General features: G+C 38.0%; 2 protein-coding genes across 3 annotated transcripts in view; one reads left to right on the top strand and one right to left on the bottom strand.

The window, feature by feature from the left end:
• Positions 1–9,329, bottom strand: part of LOC128699315 (uncharacterized) — a 49,886-nt gene extending 40,557 nt beyond the window's left edge. For both annotated transcript variants that reach the window (XM_053791926.2, XM_053791927.2), the window contains exon 1: positions 9,074–9,329. In XM_053791926.2, coding sequence (XP_053647901.1) covers positions 9,074–9,203 — 130 coding nt within the window. In that variant the 5' untranslated portion in view covers positions 9,204–9,329. The remainder of the gene's footprint in view (positions 1–9,073) is intronic.
• Positions 1–20,802, top strand: part of LOC138854516 (uncharacterized) — a 484,295-nt gene that overhangs the window by 115,792 nt on the left and 347,701 nt on the right. The gene's annotated exons all lie outside the window — the stretch shown is intronic.

Genomic DNA, 20,802 nt, shown 5'->3' with positions numbered 1-20,802 from the left:
GGCGACATTGGGACGTTGGCGTGATGGACCGCTTGTTGGCATGCCAAAAGGGTCTTTTTCCCTTAAAATGTCCTTAAAGCACCCTATACCATCGTACGTGGTGGAGGAGGACTTCCATACTCAAGTCTTCGTTACGTACACGGGTCAGAGGCGTACATATCGACTATGTGGGACATATGATCACATCGTGGCGCAATGTCCTACGCGACGAGGAAGATCAACGGCTGATACAAGGACTGGTGATGCAACGAAGCAGCAAACATACGCTACGGCAACGCAGCATGAGACTCCGGCATGGGAGACGTGGAGTCAGGAGGTAGAGAGGGAGACAGAGTTGTCTTCTGCATGTGTGACCCTACCTGGATTTGGAGAGGACGTAGGCTTGGTGTCGGCGACGGGCGAGGAGGACTCTATAATTACTCAGGATGTAATGGAGGCATCCATTCAGGAGGCTCTGCATGAATTGTTGGACGTTTCGGCGTCTACGATGATCCATGCTGGTTTGGAAACCGAGAGTGTAGCGGCAAGGGCAGGAGGTCCCAATGTGCAGGCTGCGTTTTGGCGTGGAAGTAGAACAGGATGTAGTAGTGGACATCCACAGTGATAATAGCCTAGAGGAGGCTATGGTTGCAGATCGTAGCTCTCGCAAGAGAGCTGCTGTGATATCAGATAGTGATGATGTTTTGACTCCTGGGCAAAGGTCCAGGAAAAAAGCATGGCACGATGTGACCCGTAGAGGTACGGGCGGAACAAAGTGTGTTGAGCATGTGAAAGGGGAATGCACAGGGGGTGTGGGGGAGAGGTGGGGGTGCTCGTCGAGGATCTAAGAGTGTTAAGGTGTCTAAAGGCAAGCCTCCATTGAATCCTTCAAGTGTATTACTTTAAATGTTAGCAGGTTGAAGTCAGTAGACAAATGTAAGAGTCTGGAGGTATTTTTAAAGAGATATGTGCCTGACCTTGTGTTCCTGCAAGAGCACAATTATAAATCATTGGGGAGTTAATGATTGATGGACATGATGTGTATATGGGTTGCTCTGCATGATTGAAAGGTGGTGTGGCATTAATTAAAGAAGCTAGCCCGTTTTCTCTGCAAAGATATGAGGTAGGGGACGAGGGGCGGGTGGTTCGGGTGGATGGCGTGTGGGGTGGGGTTCAAGTGGGTTTCATAGGGGTGTATGGGCCTGCGGAAGGAGACATGAGCGTCAAAAATAGGTTCTTTAGGGATGTCCTTGTTTACCATTTAAGATCGCTGCCAGTCGTTACGATTCTAGGAGGTGACTGGAACTGTATTGTTAGGCATAAGGACGTAGAACCTAGAGGAAGGGGTTTGTTTCGGGGTATTTAGGAGATCTGTTGCGAGGTGTGAATGAAGTGGACGTGGGAGGGGAGGAGGTGGGTGGGGTTATGCATACGTTTATTAGGCGCGATTATGCGGCGAGGCTTGATCGAATCTATATATCTAAGGGGGTGAGGGTAAGCAGCGTTTGTGCACTGAATGTGAGCTTCTCTGACCATAGAGGGGTTCTGGTGGACTTTGGAGGGATTGCCAAAGCGTTTCAGGAGTTATTGGAAGTTGAATGTTGGGTTATTGCACAAAGGGGGTGGGAGGGAATCTTTTGAGAGTGCTTGGAGATGGTGGGTAGACGGTTGGGATGGGGTAGACATCCTTGGGTGGTGGGACATGGTCGGTAAGGGGAAGTTGAGGGATTTTTATCAGAAGTGGGGAAGGGAAGAGTGGAGATTTCAATATGGTGTTTTACATTACCTTGAAGGTCAACTGCAGGAATGCTATATGGGAGGGGGGGGGGTGAGTATCCGGTGGCTGAGATTGAGGGTTTGAAACAACTGATTAGGGACATTCAAAATCGTGAATTTGATGCGGTCCGAATCGCGGGAGGAATCGATGGGGTTTTATGGGGCGACTGTCCTTTGGCATATGTCTTGAGAGAGCAGGGAAAACGTCGCAGGGCGACGGAAATAAGGAGCAATTGGAGGGGTATCGTCAGGAGCAGGTGCTCATGTCAACAGAGGGTATGGGTTGCTACGTGGATGCGTGGTACGAGATGCATGGCAAAAGAGTGGGGGTTAATTGTGAGGTGCTAGGGGAAATGGGTGAATGGGTATGTTGTAATCTGGAGCATAAGGATCAGTTGAATCTGAGTGGGCCTATAAGCGAGGAGATTAGAACGGCAGTGGACGGAATGAGTGTGGGAAAATTGCCGGGAATTGACGGTATTCCTTGCAATTTTTATAAGGAAAACTTGGAATGTTTGTGTGAATTTTTAGTGGTTTTATTTAATGCTATGAAAACCAAAGGTAGGTTGGGGGAACAGCAACGTACGGGTGTGGTGGTCATGGTCCTGAAAAGGAAGTATTGTGATTACGTACATGATTGTCGATTGATTACTTTAATGTGTGGTGATTACAAGATCTTCACTAAAATGTTAGGGAATAGGATGAAAAGAGTTCTTGACAAAGTTTTGGATGAGGGTCAATATGGTGTGCCTGGGCGATCAATGTGTGTGGGGCAAGGGATCATACGTAGGTTTATAGACGAAAACGGGGGGCAAATAAAGGGGGTATTAGCATTGGATTGGCATGCGGCATGTGACTGTGTGGAGCGTGAGGCGTTGTGGAAGTTAATGCAATGGCAAGGGTTTGGGAGGGAAATCGTCAGTTGGGCAAAGGTGCTGTATGAGCAGGCTATGGTACGGGTGCAGGTAAATGGTAGGCTAGGAAAACTAGTTAGGATGGAAAGGGGCTTGAGGCAAGGGTGCCCTGTGTCGCAGCTTCTCTTTGTGTTGATCCAGGATCCGTTCTATAGGGCTGTGCGATGGAGTGTAAGGGAGGGACTGAAGAGGGATGAAGTGGCTGTGGAACCAGGGATAGTGGGTTATGTGGGTGATACCACGGTTCTATTCAGAAGGTCAAAGGATTTACGAAAGGTGGGGGAATTGGTGGAGCGTTTTGGAAGGGCAACAGGGATGACGATTAATAGGGAAAAGTCTATGAGGGTGGGGGACAGCGTGGGTGGGGCTCTAGGACAGGAAGACGGCTGGCCCCTGGTGCGTCAAATTAAGGTGTGTGGGGTTGTTCATATGGGAAACGTTTAGGAGGCGAGGGAGGTGCATTCGAAAGAAGCTGTGGATAGGGTTCTGGGTAGATTGGCGGGATTGCATACAGGAGGTCTGACGTTACACCAGCGTGCTATTGTGGTGAATGTGCTTTTGTATGGTAAGCTGAGGCATGTGGTAGGTATATATCCCTTGAAAACGTGCGATGATAAGCGCCTGTTGAATCGTGTATATCAATATATTTGGGGTTCGGGATGTGACTGGTTATCGAGAGATGTTGTGTGTCTTCCGGCATGCCGGGGAGTGCTGGGGTTAATGGCACTGCATCAAAGGATGTTGGGCATGTATGTAAAACACAGTTATTTGAGGGAGGGTAGGGCTGCAGGCACAGGTTTGGCATGGGTTCGAAGGGATTTGGAGCGTTGGGTGAGGGGTAGAGATGTCCAGATGTGTGAGGGAATGTTGAGGTTATTAACTTATGTGTGGGACCTACACAGGGTCAGGATAGGAAGACTGGCTCAGGTGGGTCGTGGGGAGGTGGTTGCTAAGGTTGAAGGTATATATCCGATGTATGCGTGGAGTGATATATGGGGCCGCTTAAAAGGGTTACGACTAAAGGCAGTGGTAAGGGAGGTAATGTTTAAATTCCTCCACAATATACTGCCGTCTGGAGAAGTGTTGGCAAATAGGCGTGTGCAGGAGCGAGGGGAGTGTTGTGTGTGTGGGGACATTGACACTGTCTTTCATGCAGTATTTTTTTGTACAAGGTTGGAACCAGTGAGGGAGTGTTTAGTAGGGTTATACGTATGGTGGGTGGAGGTGGGATTAGCGTTTTAAGGGCGTTAAGCTTAGATTGGGGGGGGGGGGGGGTGCCGGTGCAGAACGCAATGGGATATCTAGTCACGGACTTTGTGTATACGTCATGGGTTTTCAGACATGTGTCAGTAAAGGAGAGAATCAGGGCACTGGCAGCAATATTTTATGGGACGCAACGGAGGAATAAGGACATCACTGGGAACAGAGGGACATCGTAGCTTCCGCGTCAGGGACTTATGGGTGTTGCAATCTTAATGGGTATTATGAAGCTGGCTTCTTGAGGTATGCATGGGCGTGAGTGATGCTTTTGATAAGTAAAGGTGTGGTGTAAGGTGTGTGAGGGAGGTGTGTATCTTGGTGGCTGGGAACATTTCATGTATGGTGTTGAGTTTGCATCAACACATAAACCCGGTTGTGAGCGTACAATAGTGCTCTCTTTTAATCAGGTGTGTTTTCATGAATTGTTATATAACAGAGAGTCGCTTATGTGATTGATTGATTGTATCATGTACCTTGAGGTATGCTGTCTCTGTCTCTCTAAGGAGGAAATACAAATGAATTGTGTCTGTGCACATTATTAGGGTAAGTTCTTACCACATGATTATGGAAAACCATGTGAATGCACGATCCAAGTATGTGTGGAGACTGGTATGTATGGCATTCTGGAAGGGGGGACGGTCCAAAGTTTGGTTCCCCTGGAAAGGGATAACCAGGTGTTGGTCCTGGTGATCATGACGTATGCTAGTTGTAGATACATGAAGCGTGTTTGGTGCGCATGGCGTGCAGCAGGGTACGGATTCCACGCACAAGGGCGTGGCGTGGGTAATGTGTAGGTAGGGACACAGATATGTGCGCGTCCAAGCACTAGAGGTACAATTGCCTTGGGTATCTTGGTACAGACCTGAAATCTACTTGGACAACCTCTACTAGTGAGAATGGCTGGATTTGAGAGGGACCTGACCTCCCAACGTCTACGTTCTTACCTCTACTAGTGACCTACGTCTCACCTCCTGGCGCTATATAAGGCTCCATCCTATCACTTCAACTCCATATTTGCCACCAGTGAATCTCTCCACCTCACGACAAACACACCAGCTTTGAACGTATACTGGAAGACACTTAGTGACAAACAACTTGACAGACTTGAAACATATCATGACTACTGGACTACATACTTAGCTGATACTCTCAGACGTCCTTACAATGATGTAAATCTTTTTCAATCATTGAATGATCCGGCACCTCCACCACAATACACATAAATTATCTGACTTTTGCTTAAAAATTCAAATAACTTAAAAGTGCCATTGCCGTATAGCTGTGTCTTTGTGCGTTTTTAGGGCTGAAGTGCTTGCGATGTGCGTTTTGCGTCGCCTTTGCAACAACGTGTCCCTGAAACATATCCAGTCATTGCAAGTTGAAGTGCTTCCAGTCAGTTGCAGTCAGCACCCACAGAGTCCCTGTTGTCTTTTATGTCGTCTTCGTTATTGTTTATCCAGGCTTAGCAGTTGGGCCTAGTCCTGACTCCTCTCTTCAACTCAAGACATTTCTCTCACCGTCTATTCTTCGCACTGTCCCCACTTGCCCCTCGCCCCTCGTGGGTCCTTACCTGTGAGTCCTATCGTATCGTATCAACTCCATATTGTTTCAGACTATGGAACAATACTCTTCTCCAGACTGAGGGACTGACCACCTTAAAACTTCAAGGGTGATGAACTGATTACATCGTCTTCAAGTGTGTGTGTGTGTGAGTTGTGTGTGTGTGAGTATGAGTGTGTGTGTGTGTATGAGTGTGTGTGTGTGTGTATGAGTGTGTGTGCGTGTGTGTGTATGAGTTTGTGTATGTGTGTGTGTGTGTGTGTGTGATTATGTGTGTGTGTGTATATGAATTTGTATGTGTGTGTGTGTGTGTGTGAGAGAGAGAGAGACTCAGCAATCAACATTTGCACCAATAACTCACTACAGTTGTGACCGGGTGTGGAAGTGTGAATTGCTCATTACTCTAAAATTTGTTCATGATTGCAGCCATGTATACACGTAAGTAACCATTCTTACAGTATTCATTACCTTTGTAACTTGTGAGTTCATTACCTTTGTAACTTGTGAGTTCATTACCTTGTACCTAGTTGAGCCATCAAAACTTTGGAGCCCGGTCCCTCGACCCATTGTGTACCTCTGTAATCTGTAAATACCTTTGTAACTTGTCATGATTGTGACTAGACCTACCTGGAGTTCATTACCTTTGTAAATTGTGAGTTCATTACCTTTGTAAATTGTGAATTCATTACCTCTGTAACTTGCTCAGCTATCAAAACTTTGAGGTCCAGTCCCTGGACCCATTATGTACCTCTGTAATCTTTTGACTACCGCCCACTGGATGGGTATGGGGTGCATAATAAACATATTAAACTAACTAACTTCAAGTCTCTTCTGCTTCTATCAGCTTTTCTGTACTCGATGTCTCTCCAAGAGAGAACCCGCAGTAATGGATTTAAATTAGATAAGTTTAGATTTAGAAAGGACATAGGAAAGTATTGGTTTGGAAATAGGGTAGTTGATGAGTGGAACAGTCTACCTAGTTGGGTTATTGAGGCTGGGACTTTGGGTAGTTTCAAATTTAGGTTGGAGTGGGACTTTCACATCAGAGCTTATTTCTTGGGTGGCATTGAAAATTGGGTTGGGCAAATGTTTTGTTAGTGGGATGAATTGTAAAGGACCTGCCTAGTATGGGCCAACAGGCCTCCTGCAGTGTTCCTCCTTTCTTATGTTCTTATGTTCTTATTTACTCTGTACACGTGTTTGTGTTTGTGTTTACTAGATTGTCGTTCTTTGAGAAAGAGGGGGAGGGGTCACGTTAACACACTATTGTTGTACTCTCCCGACCCGGATCTTTGCACACTAGGCTCACTCACTTCCTTCTTAATGTATACTAATATTTACTATTATAATAATTACTGGTGAACACGTGTGTTTGTATGTGCGCACTCGTTTACTAGCTTGTCGCTGTCAGAAAGACGGGGGGGGGGGGGGATCACTAGACTTCACAACTCTTCTGAAGATTTTTAGATAGATTACTATCTATCTCCAGGCAGTGAAAGTTAGGGAGTGATGGTATAACATACAACCAGCAGGGCGAGACACTGAGACTTTAGACACTAACCAAAATTAACCACACATAGGCAAGTGATGTCCTCTGCACAACAATGGAGGCTCCTGTTGGTGGCTTCTATAACGCTTCACTTTGTAACTTTCTCACTAACTTTATCATCCATTCAATTTTTTATTCTATTTTTTAATACTTGATATTCACTCTTTTTTCTTTATTGGAGTATTATGGTCATAACAAATCTGATGATATTAACTGCATTCACAACACCAGCAGCTGGGGATTGACTAATTTTTTCTTTCTTTCAGTATTTACTTAATCACTCGTTTATGACGTTATCGCTACACTGCTGCTATAACCGACCAATATCTGTATTTATTAATACTTAAGATCACGACCTTGACCCAATAACTATGTTTATTTCGATATTGAGTGTCAACACTTGTGCCAGCAGCCTGATCAGCTGATTGTTACCCTCCCTCACGCAGGTTCCAGTGAAAATCACCCCATTCAAATTTAAATTGTAAAATTCTTGATCTTATCACATTATTCACACTCTACAAAGCTGTTACACTCTTGTAGGTATGTTCACTGATTCACTCCTGTACGATGATCGCTAATAATATCTTAGGACAGCCGCTAGAACGCTAAATCATGGGAGCACTATTTAACGGTACTGCTTCACGTGTGTGTGTGTGTACTCAATTGTGGTTGCAGGGGTCGACTCATAGCTCCTGGCCCCGCCTATTCATTGTTGTGTGTGCGTTCGTGTGTGTGTGTGTGTTTACAATATATACATCAGTTCACACATCTTTTCCTTGCCTCTTAGCCAGTATGTTAACCATAATTTAAATTATATAGCAAATCAGAGCTGACGTTTAAAAAACTATACACTGAAAAACTATGTAAATATGGCTTTAGGATAATTTAAATTTAAACGACGTATAACAAGAAAAGAGATAGAGAGAGGAAGTTAGGATGCCAAGAGAAACAGCTGGCTCAGAAGCTGTAGCTCAACACCCTGAAGAGGCACAGGACCTGTAGTTCAGCATCATCAAGAGGCCCAACACAAACACCATAAAAATGTGACTCATAACTCTCCAAAACTAGGTAGGATTCTCCCCTTGAGTTGAGGCGTCTACTGGTCGCTACTACACTAAATGAGCTACGGATGAAGATTGATTGATTGATGTTGGTTCCCCGGTACTTCCGGCCCGGGTCTTCTCCAGATGGCGACCCGGCGCGGATGAAGACAATAATTTTTCTGGGAAAGCTAGTCTCGATGTTACATCACAGAAACCAGTAAACCTTTTGTATTAAACCCACTCCTGCTATTCTCCTCTACCAGAGGATATGTTAGAACACAGTATTTAAAACAATATACTATAATTAAATATTTGAATTATACTGATTTTTTCCCGGTGTTTACGTTGAAAAAAAAATATAGTAAACAGCTAGAGAATTGTACAAAAAAATATAATGTAGATGTAAGACTTTATGACGTTCCGTTTGAATATTAGTCTTTCTTTTGCAATTTTAACATGATAAATATTTAGAAAAATAAGACTAATGTTAGTATACAGTAAATTATGTGGGCTTTGATTTGAGCTGGTATGTATGTTTATGAGATTTATCTGCCATCATAAAAGTTCTTGAAATTGAAATAATGACCTAGCAGTCCTGAGAGTCTATTTTACATTCAGATGGCAGGACGGTAGTACAGTACCTTTTTCTGCTGTCTACCAGTCTACTGATAGACATAGGATCTTGTAGAAGTGTAGATTCTGAGGTTCCCAAACCATTTATAGGTTCAGTACTAAGACCCCGCAATCAAATATGTCTGAATTAAACGGGTACTTGCAAATCAGTGACATATAACTTTTTCACTAACATTCATGACTGAGCAGTAATATTTCTATTAAGATTTGAAAGTAATTTGCACGTGTATCTTAAGTCTTATTCTGGCTTTGTCAACTAGTTACGTGTTATATCTCTGCGATATGTTGGTGCTCAGTTCAAAAGAAATGGGATAAAATAAAGCAAGACCATAAGGATAAAGACCTGCGACATACCTCACCAAGTTGTTCGTAGTTTCCACTGCCTTCGTCTGTTCCTGCAGTCTCGTCTAGCGGGGGTTGGTCAGTCACGGCGCTCTCCACCTTCACCAAGTAGACATAGAGCAGCACCAGCAGATACATCGGCTTCATGGTGATATTGTTTACTTGATAATGTTGCTTCTGAGACGGGACTTCTCTCTGTCAGCAGCTGCAGATGAGCCTACTGTTTATCACCCAACGAAGAGGAAGTATGTTTGAATAATGGTGGCTCCTGTAGCAGGGAGACCTGTTTTATATGCTCTGGAAATGCGACCAAACAGACTCCTGAAACACCTGCTGTCAAAACAAGTGCAGGAAGTTGGAACAGACTTGTTATGCATCAGTGATTCTAGATATATTTTTGGAATACGCGCACGTCTATAATGTAAAAACCCATATGTAATCAGAGGGCAATGCTCTACCATTATTGAAATCTACTTTCTAACATTTTAATTTATAGTTGCCATATATATATATATATATATATATATATATATATATATATATATATATATATATATATATATATATATATATAATATATATATATATATATAATGTCGTGCCGAATAGGCAGAACTTGCGATCATGGCTTAAATAGCAACGCTCATCTTGCCATATAGGACAAGTGAAAATTTGTGTATGCAATAATTTCGCCAAAATCATTCTGAACCTAACGAAAAAAATATATTTCACTGTGTTTGTTTAGTATTAAATTATTGTAAACAACTCTAAAATATATTTAGTTGGGTTAGGCTAAAATAAATTGCTCTTGTTATAATAAGGTTAGGTAATTTTTCTAAGTTCCTTTTGGTGCAAAATTAAAAATTTTTACATCAACATTAATGAAATGAGTTCTTGCTAATTGACCAGTTTTACATATTCGGCACGACATTATATATATATATATATATATATATATATATATATATATATATATATATATATATATATATATATATATATATATATATATATTTATATATATATATATATATATATATATATATATATATATATATATATATATCTTTTTTCTGTCTCATAAACATGCAAGATTTCAGGTACTTCTTGCTACATCTACTTACATTTAGGTCACACAATGCATGCATGTACAGGCATATACACATCCTCTGGTCTTTCTTCTGTTTTCTTACTAGTTCTTCCTCCGTAAGTCATGCGTGTCGTAAGGGGTCGGAATAGGAGAAATTTTTTCCTGGGTAGAGGGATTGTTGACAAATAGGCAGCAGAGAGTTTGCATAAATGGGGAGAAATCAGAATGGGGGCACATCACGAGCGGTGTTACACAGGGGTCAGTGTTGCGCCCGTTGTTGTTCACAATTTACATAAACGACATAGATGAGGGAATAAATAGCGACATAAGCAAATTTGCTGATGACACCAAAATAGGCCGTCCAGTTCATTTTATTGAGGACTTTAGAGCACTCCAGGATGATTTGAATAGACATGCAGTGGTCGGAGAAGTGGCAGGTGTAGTTTAATATAGATAAATGAAAAGTTCTAAATATTGGACAGGAAAATAACCATGCCACATATAAACTAAATAATGTAGATTTTAATATTACGGATTGTGAAAAGGATTTAGGAGTTCTAGTTAGCAGTAATCTGAAACCAAGAAACCATGACAGAGAGTGTATAGAATCTCCCTCGAAGATGGACAGTGGTTACAAGCTTCACTTCCAGTCAGGCTTGGGGGGCTCGGAGTATGCAGATCCTCTCAGATTGCCCTACCAGCTTCCCTATCCTCTTACATTGCATCAAACGAGTTAATAAAACAAGTTCTTCTGGACAATCTCAGTGACTCAGAACCCTAGCTATGCCAGTGCCATCACTGAATGGGAGACTTGCTGCTCCAGCACCAAAACCTAGTGCAGCACTGGCCTACAAACAGTCAAGTTGGGATGGCCCCATCGCTGAAAAGGTGATTCCTAACATGCTTAGGGCTGTAACATCAAATAGGGAGACTGCCTGTCTCCAAACTCTGAGTACACATCACTCTGGGGACTTCCTCCAAACAGTTCCCATTTCGGCAATGGGAACACACCTCGACCCTACGACCCTTTGTATTGAAGTGGCTCTCCGCCTCGCTGCTCCAATTCACAAGGAATATACGTATATTTGCGGCGATGCGCAAACCAACCAAAATGGTCTATATGGTCTTAACTGTTCTAAAACTAAGGGCTGGCATGCAAAACACAATGAGGTCAACGACATCATAAAGATAACCCTTGCTACAGCTGGCTACCCAGCCAAGAGAGAACCCCGATCACTAGCAGCCAACAATACCCACAACCCAGCAAACCACCCAGAATGGCAAGCTCTTAGCATGGGACTATACCTGTGTGTCGACGCTGGCTGACACCTACATCCATCATGGTGTGGGGCGACAGGGAGGAGCTGTTGATCACTGGGAGGAGTAGAACATCGGCAAGTACAGGGACATAAGCCAACAATATCAATTTGTCCAAGTGGGATCAGAGACCTTTGGATCATGGGGGAAAAAATGCCACACGTTTCCTTAAAGAACTGGGTTCCAGACTCATCGATACCGCTAGGGACCCAAGAGCAGCCACTTTCATGTTCCAGCGCCTAAGCATGGCCATCCAGAGGGAAAATGCATGCTGCATACTGGGCTCGCATCCGGCTTTGGAGGAACTGGAGGAGATTCATAATCTTTGATATATCATATCAATGTATTCATGTTTGTGTTTTCTGTCAATGTATTCTGTCTATTAATAAAGTTTACATGTAATATAAAATATAGAGGGTGGTACGAGAAGAAAATATTCAAACAGTTCCGGGGAGAACTTTAAGTTTTCTCTGAGGTACGTTTATTGTCTTCCCTGAGGATGAGGGTCCCCAGTCCAGTTCTAGAGGGGGTACCTATATATATATATATATATGTATATATATATATATATATATATATATATATATATATATATATATATATATATATATATATATATATATATATATATATATATATATATATATGTATATATAGGAGCCTGTGGAGACAAATAACTTTGTCCTTGGAGGCAAAGAGGGGAATGTATGAGAGTATAGTTTTTCCAACGCTCTTATGTGGGTATGAAGCATGGGTGATGAATGTTGCAGCGAGGAGAAGGCTGGAGGCAGTGGAGATGTCATGTCTGAGGGCAGTGTGTTGTGTGAATATAGTGCAGAGAATTCGTAGTTTGGAAATTAGGAGGAGGTGCGGGATTACCAAAACTGTTGTCCAGAGGGCTGAGGAAGGGATGTTGAGGTGGTTCGGACATGTAGAGAGAATGGAGCGAAACAGAGTGACTTCAGGAGTGTATCAGTCTGTAGTGGAAGGAAGGCGGGGTAGGGGTCGGCCTAGGAAAGGTTGGAGGGAGGGGGTAAAGGAGGTTTTGTGTGCGAGGGGCTTGGACTTCCAGCAGGCATGCGTGAGCGTGTTTGATAGGAGTGAATGGAGACAAATGGTTTTTAATACTTGACGTGCTGTTGGAGTGTGAGCAAAGTAACATTTATGAAGGGGTTCAGGGAAACCGGCAGGCCGGACTTGAGCCCTGGAGATGGGAAGTACAGTGCCTGCACTCTGAAGGAGGGGTGTTAATGTTGCAGTTTAAAAACTGTAGTGTAAAGCACCCTTCTGGCAAGACAGTGATGGAGTGAATGATGGTGAAAGTTTTTCTTTTTCGGGCCACCCTGCCTTGGTGGGAATCGGCCAGTGTGATAATAAATATATTATATATATATATATATATATATATATATATATATATATATATATATATATATATATATATATATATATATATATATGCCACAAAGACCTCTTTAGCCTTATCTAAATACTGTTCACTTATATGTTTCACTGTAAACACCTGGTCCACACACCCCCTACCTTTCCTAAAGCCTCCTTGTTCATCTGCTATCCTATTCTCAGTCTTACTTTTAATTCTTTCAATAATAACTCTACCATACACTTTACCAGGTATACTCAACAGACTTATCCCCCTATAATTTTTGCACTCTCTTTTGTCCCCTTTGCCTTTATACAAAGGAACTATGCATGCTCTCTGCCAATCCCTAGGTACCTTACCCTCTTCCATACATTTATTAAATAATTGCACCAACCACTCCAAAACTATATCCCCACCTGCTTTTAACATTTCTATCTTTATCCCATCAATCCCGGCTGCCTTACCCCCTTTCATTTTACCTACTGCCTCACGAACTTCCCCCACACTCACAACTGGCTCTTCCTCACTCCTACAAGATGTTATTCCTCCTTGCCCTATACACGAAATCACAACTTCCCTATCTTCATCAACATTTAACAATTCCTTAAAATATTCCCTCCATCTTCCCAATACCTCTAACTCTCCATTTAATAACTCTCCTCTCCCATTTTTAACTGACAAATCCATTTGTTCTCTAGGCTTCCTTAACTTGTTAATCTCACTCCAAAACTTTTTCTTATTTTCAACAAAATTTGTTGATAACATCTCACCCACTCTCTCATTTGCTCTCTTTTTACATTGCTTCACCACTCTCTTAACCTCTCTCTTTTTCTCCATATACTCTTCCCTCCTTGCATCACTTCTACTTTGTAAAAACTTCTCATATGCTAACTTTTTCTCCCTTACTACTCTCTTTACATCATCATTCCACCAATCGCAATCGCTCCTCTTCCCTCCCGCACCCACTTTCCTGTAACCACAAACTTCTGCTGAACACTCTAACACTACATTTTTAAACCTTCCCCATACCTCTTCGACCCCATTGCCTATGCTCTCATTAGCCTATCTATCCTCCAATAGCTGTTTATATCTTTCTTTAACTGCCTCCTCTTTTAGTTTATAAACCTCTACCTCTCTCTTCCCTGATGCTTCTATTCTCCTTGTATCCCATCTACCTTTTACTCTCAGTGTAGCTACAACTAGAAAGTGATCTGATATATCTGTGGCCCCTCCCTGAACATGTACATCCTGAAGTCTACTCAACAGTCTTTTATCTACCAATACATAATCCAACAAACTACTGTCATTTCGCCCTACATCATATCTTGTATACTTATTTATCCTCTTTTTCTTAAAATATGTATTACCTATAACTAAATCTCTTTCTATACAAAGTTCAATCAAAGGGCTCCCATTATCATTTACACCTGGCACCCCAAACTTACCTACCACACCCTCTCTAAAAGTTTCTCCTACTTTAGCATTCAGGTCCTCTACCACAATTACTCTCACTTGGTTCAAAGGCTCCTATACATTCACTTAACATCTCCCAAAATCTCTCTCTCTCCTCTGCATTCCTCTCTTCTCCAGGTGCATACACGCTTATTATGACCCACTTCTCGCATCCAACCTTTACTTTAATCCACATAATTCTTGAATTTACACATTCATATTCTCTTTTCTCCTTCCATAACTGATCATTCAACATTACTGCTACCCCTTCCTTTGCTCTCACTCTCTCAGATACTCCAGATTTAATCCCATTTATTTCCCCCCACCGAAACTCCCCTACCCCCTTCAGCTTTTTTTCGCTTAGGGCCAGGACATCCAACTTCTTTTCATTCATAACATCAGCAATCATCTGTTTCTTGTCATCTGCACTACATCCACGCACATTCAAGCATCCCAGTTTTATAAAGTTTTTCTTCTTCTCTTTTTTAGTAAATGTCTACAGGAGAAGGGGTTACTAGCCCATTGCTCCCGGCATTTTAGTCGCCTCATACGACACGCATGGCTTACGGAGGAAAGATTCTTTTCCACTTCGCCATGGACAATAGAAGAAATAAAGAAGAACAAGAGCTATGTAGAAAAAGGAGAAAAACCTAGATGTATGTTTATATATATGCATGTGCATGTCTGTGAAGTGTGACCAAAGTGTAAGTTGGAGTAGGAAGATATCCCAGTTATCTAGCGTGTTTATGAGACAGAAAGACACCAGCAATCCTACCATCATGCAAAACAGTTACAGGTTTCTGTTTCACAGTCATCTGGCAGGACGGTAGTACTTCCCTGGGTGGTTGCTGTCTACCAACCTACTACCTATTTATATATATATATAATTTATATATATATTTATATATATATATATTTATATATATATATTTATATATATATATATTTATATATATATTTATATATATATATTTATATATATATGTATATATATATATATATATTATATGTTTATATGTATATATGTATGTATATATGTATGTATATATGTATGTATATATATATGTATATATATATATGTATATATATATATATGTATATATATATATATGTATATATATATATATATATATATATATATATATATATATATATATATATATATATATATATATATATATATATATATATATATATATATATATATATATATATATATATATATATATATATATATGCAAAACAACCACTGTGAAAGAATAGAGAAATTCCAAGCGCTTTCGTGACTACTCACATTATCAAGGAACTATGAAAGTAAAGCATCAAAGGAAGGTATATAAGGGGTCTAGCCAACACCTCACTATCAGATCCCACAACAGTTAAACACCTGATGCGCGACTCATAAGAAAGGGAACACTGCAGGAGTCCCGCCGGCCCAACTAGACAGGTCCTTCACAGAACCCACCAACAAACTATTCTACCCAAGAAATAAGAAATTTTAAAAATTATTATTTGTCCAGTGTATTATTAAATTCTTCCCAAATTCTATTAATTATAAATGGATCTAATTTATATAAACCAAAGGAAATATTCATATTATTGTCTAAACTGCTTTTTATGAAACAAGATTCAATTATATTCCTGTCGACCATGGACTTGCTTGATACTACTTTCTCAACTTTTTGAAAATCAATTGGATGGTTAAAATCTCTTGCATGAATAAATAGAGCATTGGAATCTTGTCCAGTTCTAATGCTATATTTATGTTGTTTTAATCTTAGTTCGAGATTTTTACCAGTTTGACCGGAATAAACTTTATCACAAATTTTACAAGGAATCTTATAGACACATCCATCAGCATTTTGGGGGGAATTCTTTATCAAAAGTTTTTTTACTGTATCAAGATTTTTGAATACAACTTTAATATTAAAAGTCTTAAGAAGAGAAGGCATATCAACCAAGTTTTCATGGTAAGCCATTTGGATAATTTATATGAAACTGACCCTATGGAGCTAATAATTGGTCTGACTGGATTCCCTGGTTTGTGTGTTGTGTCCAGTCAGACCAATTATTAGCTCCATAGGGTCAGTTTCATATAAATTATCCAAATGGCTTGTTGATATTTTGAGCCATATTGTTGGCAAAATTTCTAACTTTAATGTTAAAAACAACATAGATTTAGTTGATAAATTAAGCTCCTTGACTGAATTAAATGATTTTAACATGGTTAGTTTTGATGTTACTTCCTTGTTTACGAAAGTTCCTGTTGATGACTTATTAAGTTTCTTATCTGAAGAACTCGTTAACTATGATTTACCATTGCCAGTTCCTACTATCATTAAACTTATTAAACTTTGCATTGTTGATGCAAAATTTGTATTTAATGATAAGTTTTACACTCAGAAGTTTGGAATGGCAATGGGAAATCCTCTTTAACCTGTTCTTAGTAACCTATACATGGAATTTTTTGAAACAAGGCTGCTTAATACAATCCTCCCTAATAGAGCTAAATGGTTCAGATATGTAGATGATATTTTGTGTCTTATGCCCAAAAATGTAGATATACACCATTTCCTTGGCAAATTAAATAGCTTAGCCCATTCTATAAACTTTACTGTTGAGTTTGAAGAAAATAACTCATTGCCTTTTCTAGATGTTTTAATTATTAAGGGTAATAATGAATTCAAATTTAAAATTTACAGAAAACCTACAAATAACTGTTCCTATGTCCACTATTATTCTTCGTATCAAGATAGAGTTAAACTGTCTGTTTTCTCATCAATGTTTTTGAGAGCTTTACGAATTTGTAGTCCAGAGTTCATAGATGAGGAAATATCCAAAATTTATGAAATAGGTAATGATTTGAAATACCCAAGAAATGTAATTGATAAATCTTTTAAAGTTGCTAGAAATACTTTTTATAATCCAAATAGGGATAACCAGCCTTATTCAACTAAAAATATGTTGGTTCTCCCTTACCATGAAAACTTGGTTGATATGCCTTCTCTTCTTAAGACTTTTAATATTAAAGTTGTATTCAAAAATCTTGATAAAGTAAAAAAACTTTTGATAAAGAATTCCCCCCAAAATGCTGATGGATGTGTCTATAAGATTCCTTGTAAAATTTGCGATAAAGTTTATTACGGTCAAACTGGTAAAAATCTTGAACTAAGATTAAAACAACATAAATATAGCATTAGAACTGGACAAGATTCCAATGCTCTATTTATTCATGTAAGAGATTTTAACCATCCAATTGATTTTCAAAAAGTTGAGAAAGTAGTATCAAGCAAGTCCATGGTCGACAGGAATATAATTGAATCTTGTTTGATAAAAAGCAGTTTTGACAATAATCTAAATATTTCCTTTGGTTTTTATAAATTAGATCCATTTATAATTAATAGAATTTGGGAAGAATTTAATAATACACTGGACAAATAATAATTTTTAAAATTTCTTATTTCTTGGGTAGAATAGTTTGTTGGTGGGTTGTGTGAAGGACCTGTCTAGTTGGGCCGGCGGGCCTGCTGCAGTGTTCCCTTTCTTATGAGTCACGCGTCAGGTGTTTAACTGTTGTGGGATCTGATAGTGAGGTGTTGGCTAGACCCCTTATGTACCTTCCTTTGATGCTTTACTTTCATAGTTCCTTGATAATGTGAGTAGTCACGAAAGCGCTTGTAATTTCTCTATTCTTTCACAGTGGTTGTTTAGCATATTCTGAAATCACCTGCTTACTGTGATCTTATTGTATCTATATATATATATATATATATATATATATATATATATATATATATATATATATATATATATATATATATATATATATATATATATATATATATATATATATATATATATATATATGCAATAAGATTACAGTAAACAGGTGGTATCAGATATGCAAAACAACCACTATGTGTATGGATTAATAAAAACACATAAACCGAGTAATCCAGTTAGACCAATTATTAGCTCTATAGGTTCAGTTCCATATAAATTATCTAAACTGCTTGTCGAAATTTCGAGCTGTATTGTTGGAAAAATTTCTAACTTGAATGTTAAAAGCAACATAGATTTAGTTGACGAATTAAGCACCTTGACTGACTTAAATCATTTCAGCATGGTTAGTTTTGATGTTACTTCCTTGTTTAAAAAGTTCCAGTTGATGATCTAATAAGTTTCTTATCTGAAGAGCTTGTTAATTTCGATTTACCATTCCCAATTCCTACTATCATTAAACTTATTAAACTTTGCATTGTTGATGCAAAATTTATATTTAATGATAAGTTTTATACTCAGACGTTTGGTATGGCAATGGGAAATCCTCTTTCACCTGTTCTTAGTAACTTATACATGGAATATTTTGAAACAAGATGGCTTAACACAATCCTCCCTAGTAGAGCTAAGTAGTTTAGATATGTTGATATTTTCTGTCTTTAAGTTTAAAATTTACAGAAAACCTTCGAATAACTGTTCCTATGTACACTATTATTCTTCACATCAAGATAGAGTTAAACTGTCGGTTTTCTCTTCAGTGTTTTTGAGAGCTTTACATATTTATAGTCCAGAGTTCATATATGAAGAAATATCCAAAATTTATGAAATAGCTAATGATCTGAAATACCCAAGAAACGTAATTGATAAATCTTTTAAAATTGCTAGAAATACTTTTTACAATCCAAAAAGGGACAATCAGTCTTATTCAAAAAAAAAAAATGTTGGTTCTCCTTTACCATGAAAATTTGGTTGATATGCTTTCTCTTCTTAATACTTTTAATATCAAAGTTTTATTTAAAAATCTTGATACAGTAAAAATCTTTTGATAAAGAATTCCCCCCAAAATGCTGATGGATGTGTCTGTAAGATTCCTTGTAAAATTTGCGATAAAGTTTATTACGGTCAAACTGGTAAAAATCTCGAACTAAGATTAAAACAACATAAATATAGCATTAGAACTGGACAAGATTCCAATGCTCTATTTATTCATGTAAGAGATTTTAACCATCCAATTAATTTTCAAAAAGTTGAGAAAGTTGAATCAAGCAAGTCCATGGTCGACAGGAATATAATTGAATAATGTTTAATAAAAAGCAGTTTTGAAAGTAATATGAATATTTCCTTTGGTTTATATAAATTGGATTCATTTAAAATTAATAAAATTTGGGAAGAATTTAATGATACATTAAACGGGTAATAGGTCTTATTTCTTGGGTAGCGTGTTGGGTGGGTTTCACAGAGTCGGGTGTCATCATGCGTGTGTGACGTGTTGCTTTGTTGTGGGATGTGATGGTGAGGTGTGGTCTTGATCCTTTATATGCCTTCCTTTGATGTTTTGTTTTTATAGTTCCTTGATAATGTGAGAAGTCACGAAAGCGGTTGGAATTTTACTATTCTTTCACAGTGCTTGTTTTGTATATATATATATATATATATATATATATATATATATATATATATATATATATATATATATATATATATATGTATATATACATATATATATATATATATATATATATATATATATATATATATATATATTATATATATATATATATATATATATATATATATATATATATATATATTTATATATATATATATATATATATATACATATAAATATATATATATACATATATATATATATAATATATATATATATTTACATATACATATAAACATATACATATATATATACATACAAATATATACATATATATATATATACAGAATATATATATATATATATATATATATATACATATATATACACATATATATATACATATATATATATATATATATATATATATATATATATTATATATATATATTATATATATTATATATATTATATATATTATATATATTATATATATATATGTGTATATATATATATATATATATATATATATATATATATATATATATATATATATATATATATATATATATATATATATTATATATATATATATATATATATATATATATATATATATATATATATATATATATATATATATATATATATATACATATACACACACAATTAAATATTATCTGTAATGTTGAATGATCGGTTATGGAAAGAAAGGGGGGAATATAAATGTATAAATTCATGGATTATATGAATTAAAAGAAGGGTAGGATGCGGAAAGTGAGTTATACTAATTGTTTATGAACCTGGTGAAGTGAAGGTTTAAAGGAGTGAGAGAAATTTTAGATGTTAAATGAGTGGTATGGGAGATTTCAAGTAAGTGAGAGTAATTGTGGTGGCTGACCCAAGTGCTAATGTGGGAGAAACTTGTAGAGAGCGTAATACGTAACTCGGGTTGCCAGGGGTAAATGATAATTTTGAACCTTTAATTGAACTTTGTATAGATAGTGGTTTTGTAATAGGTAATACGTGTTTTAAGAAAAAGAGGGTAAATAAGTACATGAGATATAATACAGGGGCGCAATGACAGCAGTTTGTAGGATAAAAGGTTGATGAGTAG

Source organism: Cherax quadricarinatus, chromosome 61 (genome assembly GCF_038502225.1).
Source record: "Cherax quadricarinatus isolate ZL_2023a chromosome 61, ASM3850222v1, whole genome shotgun sequence".
Lineage (NCBI taxonomy): Eukaryota > Metazoa > Arthropoda > Malacostraca > Decapoda > Parastacidae > Cherax > Cherax quadricarinatus.
The sequence above is the reverse complement of the archived record's forward strand: the minus strand, read 5'-3'. Positions and strand labels throughout refer to the sequence as shown.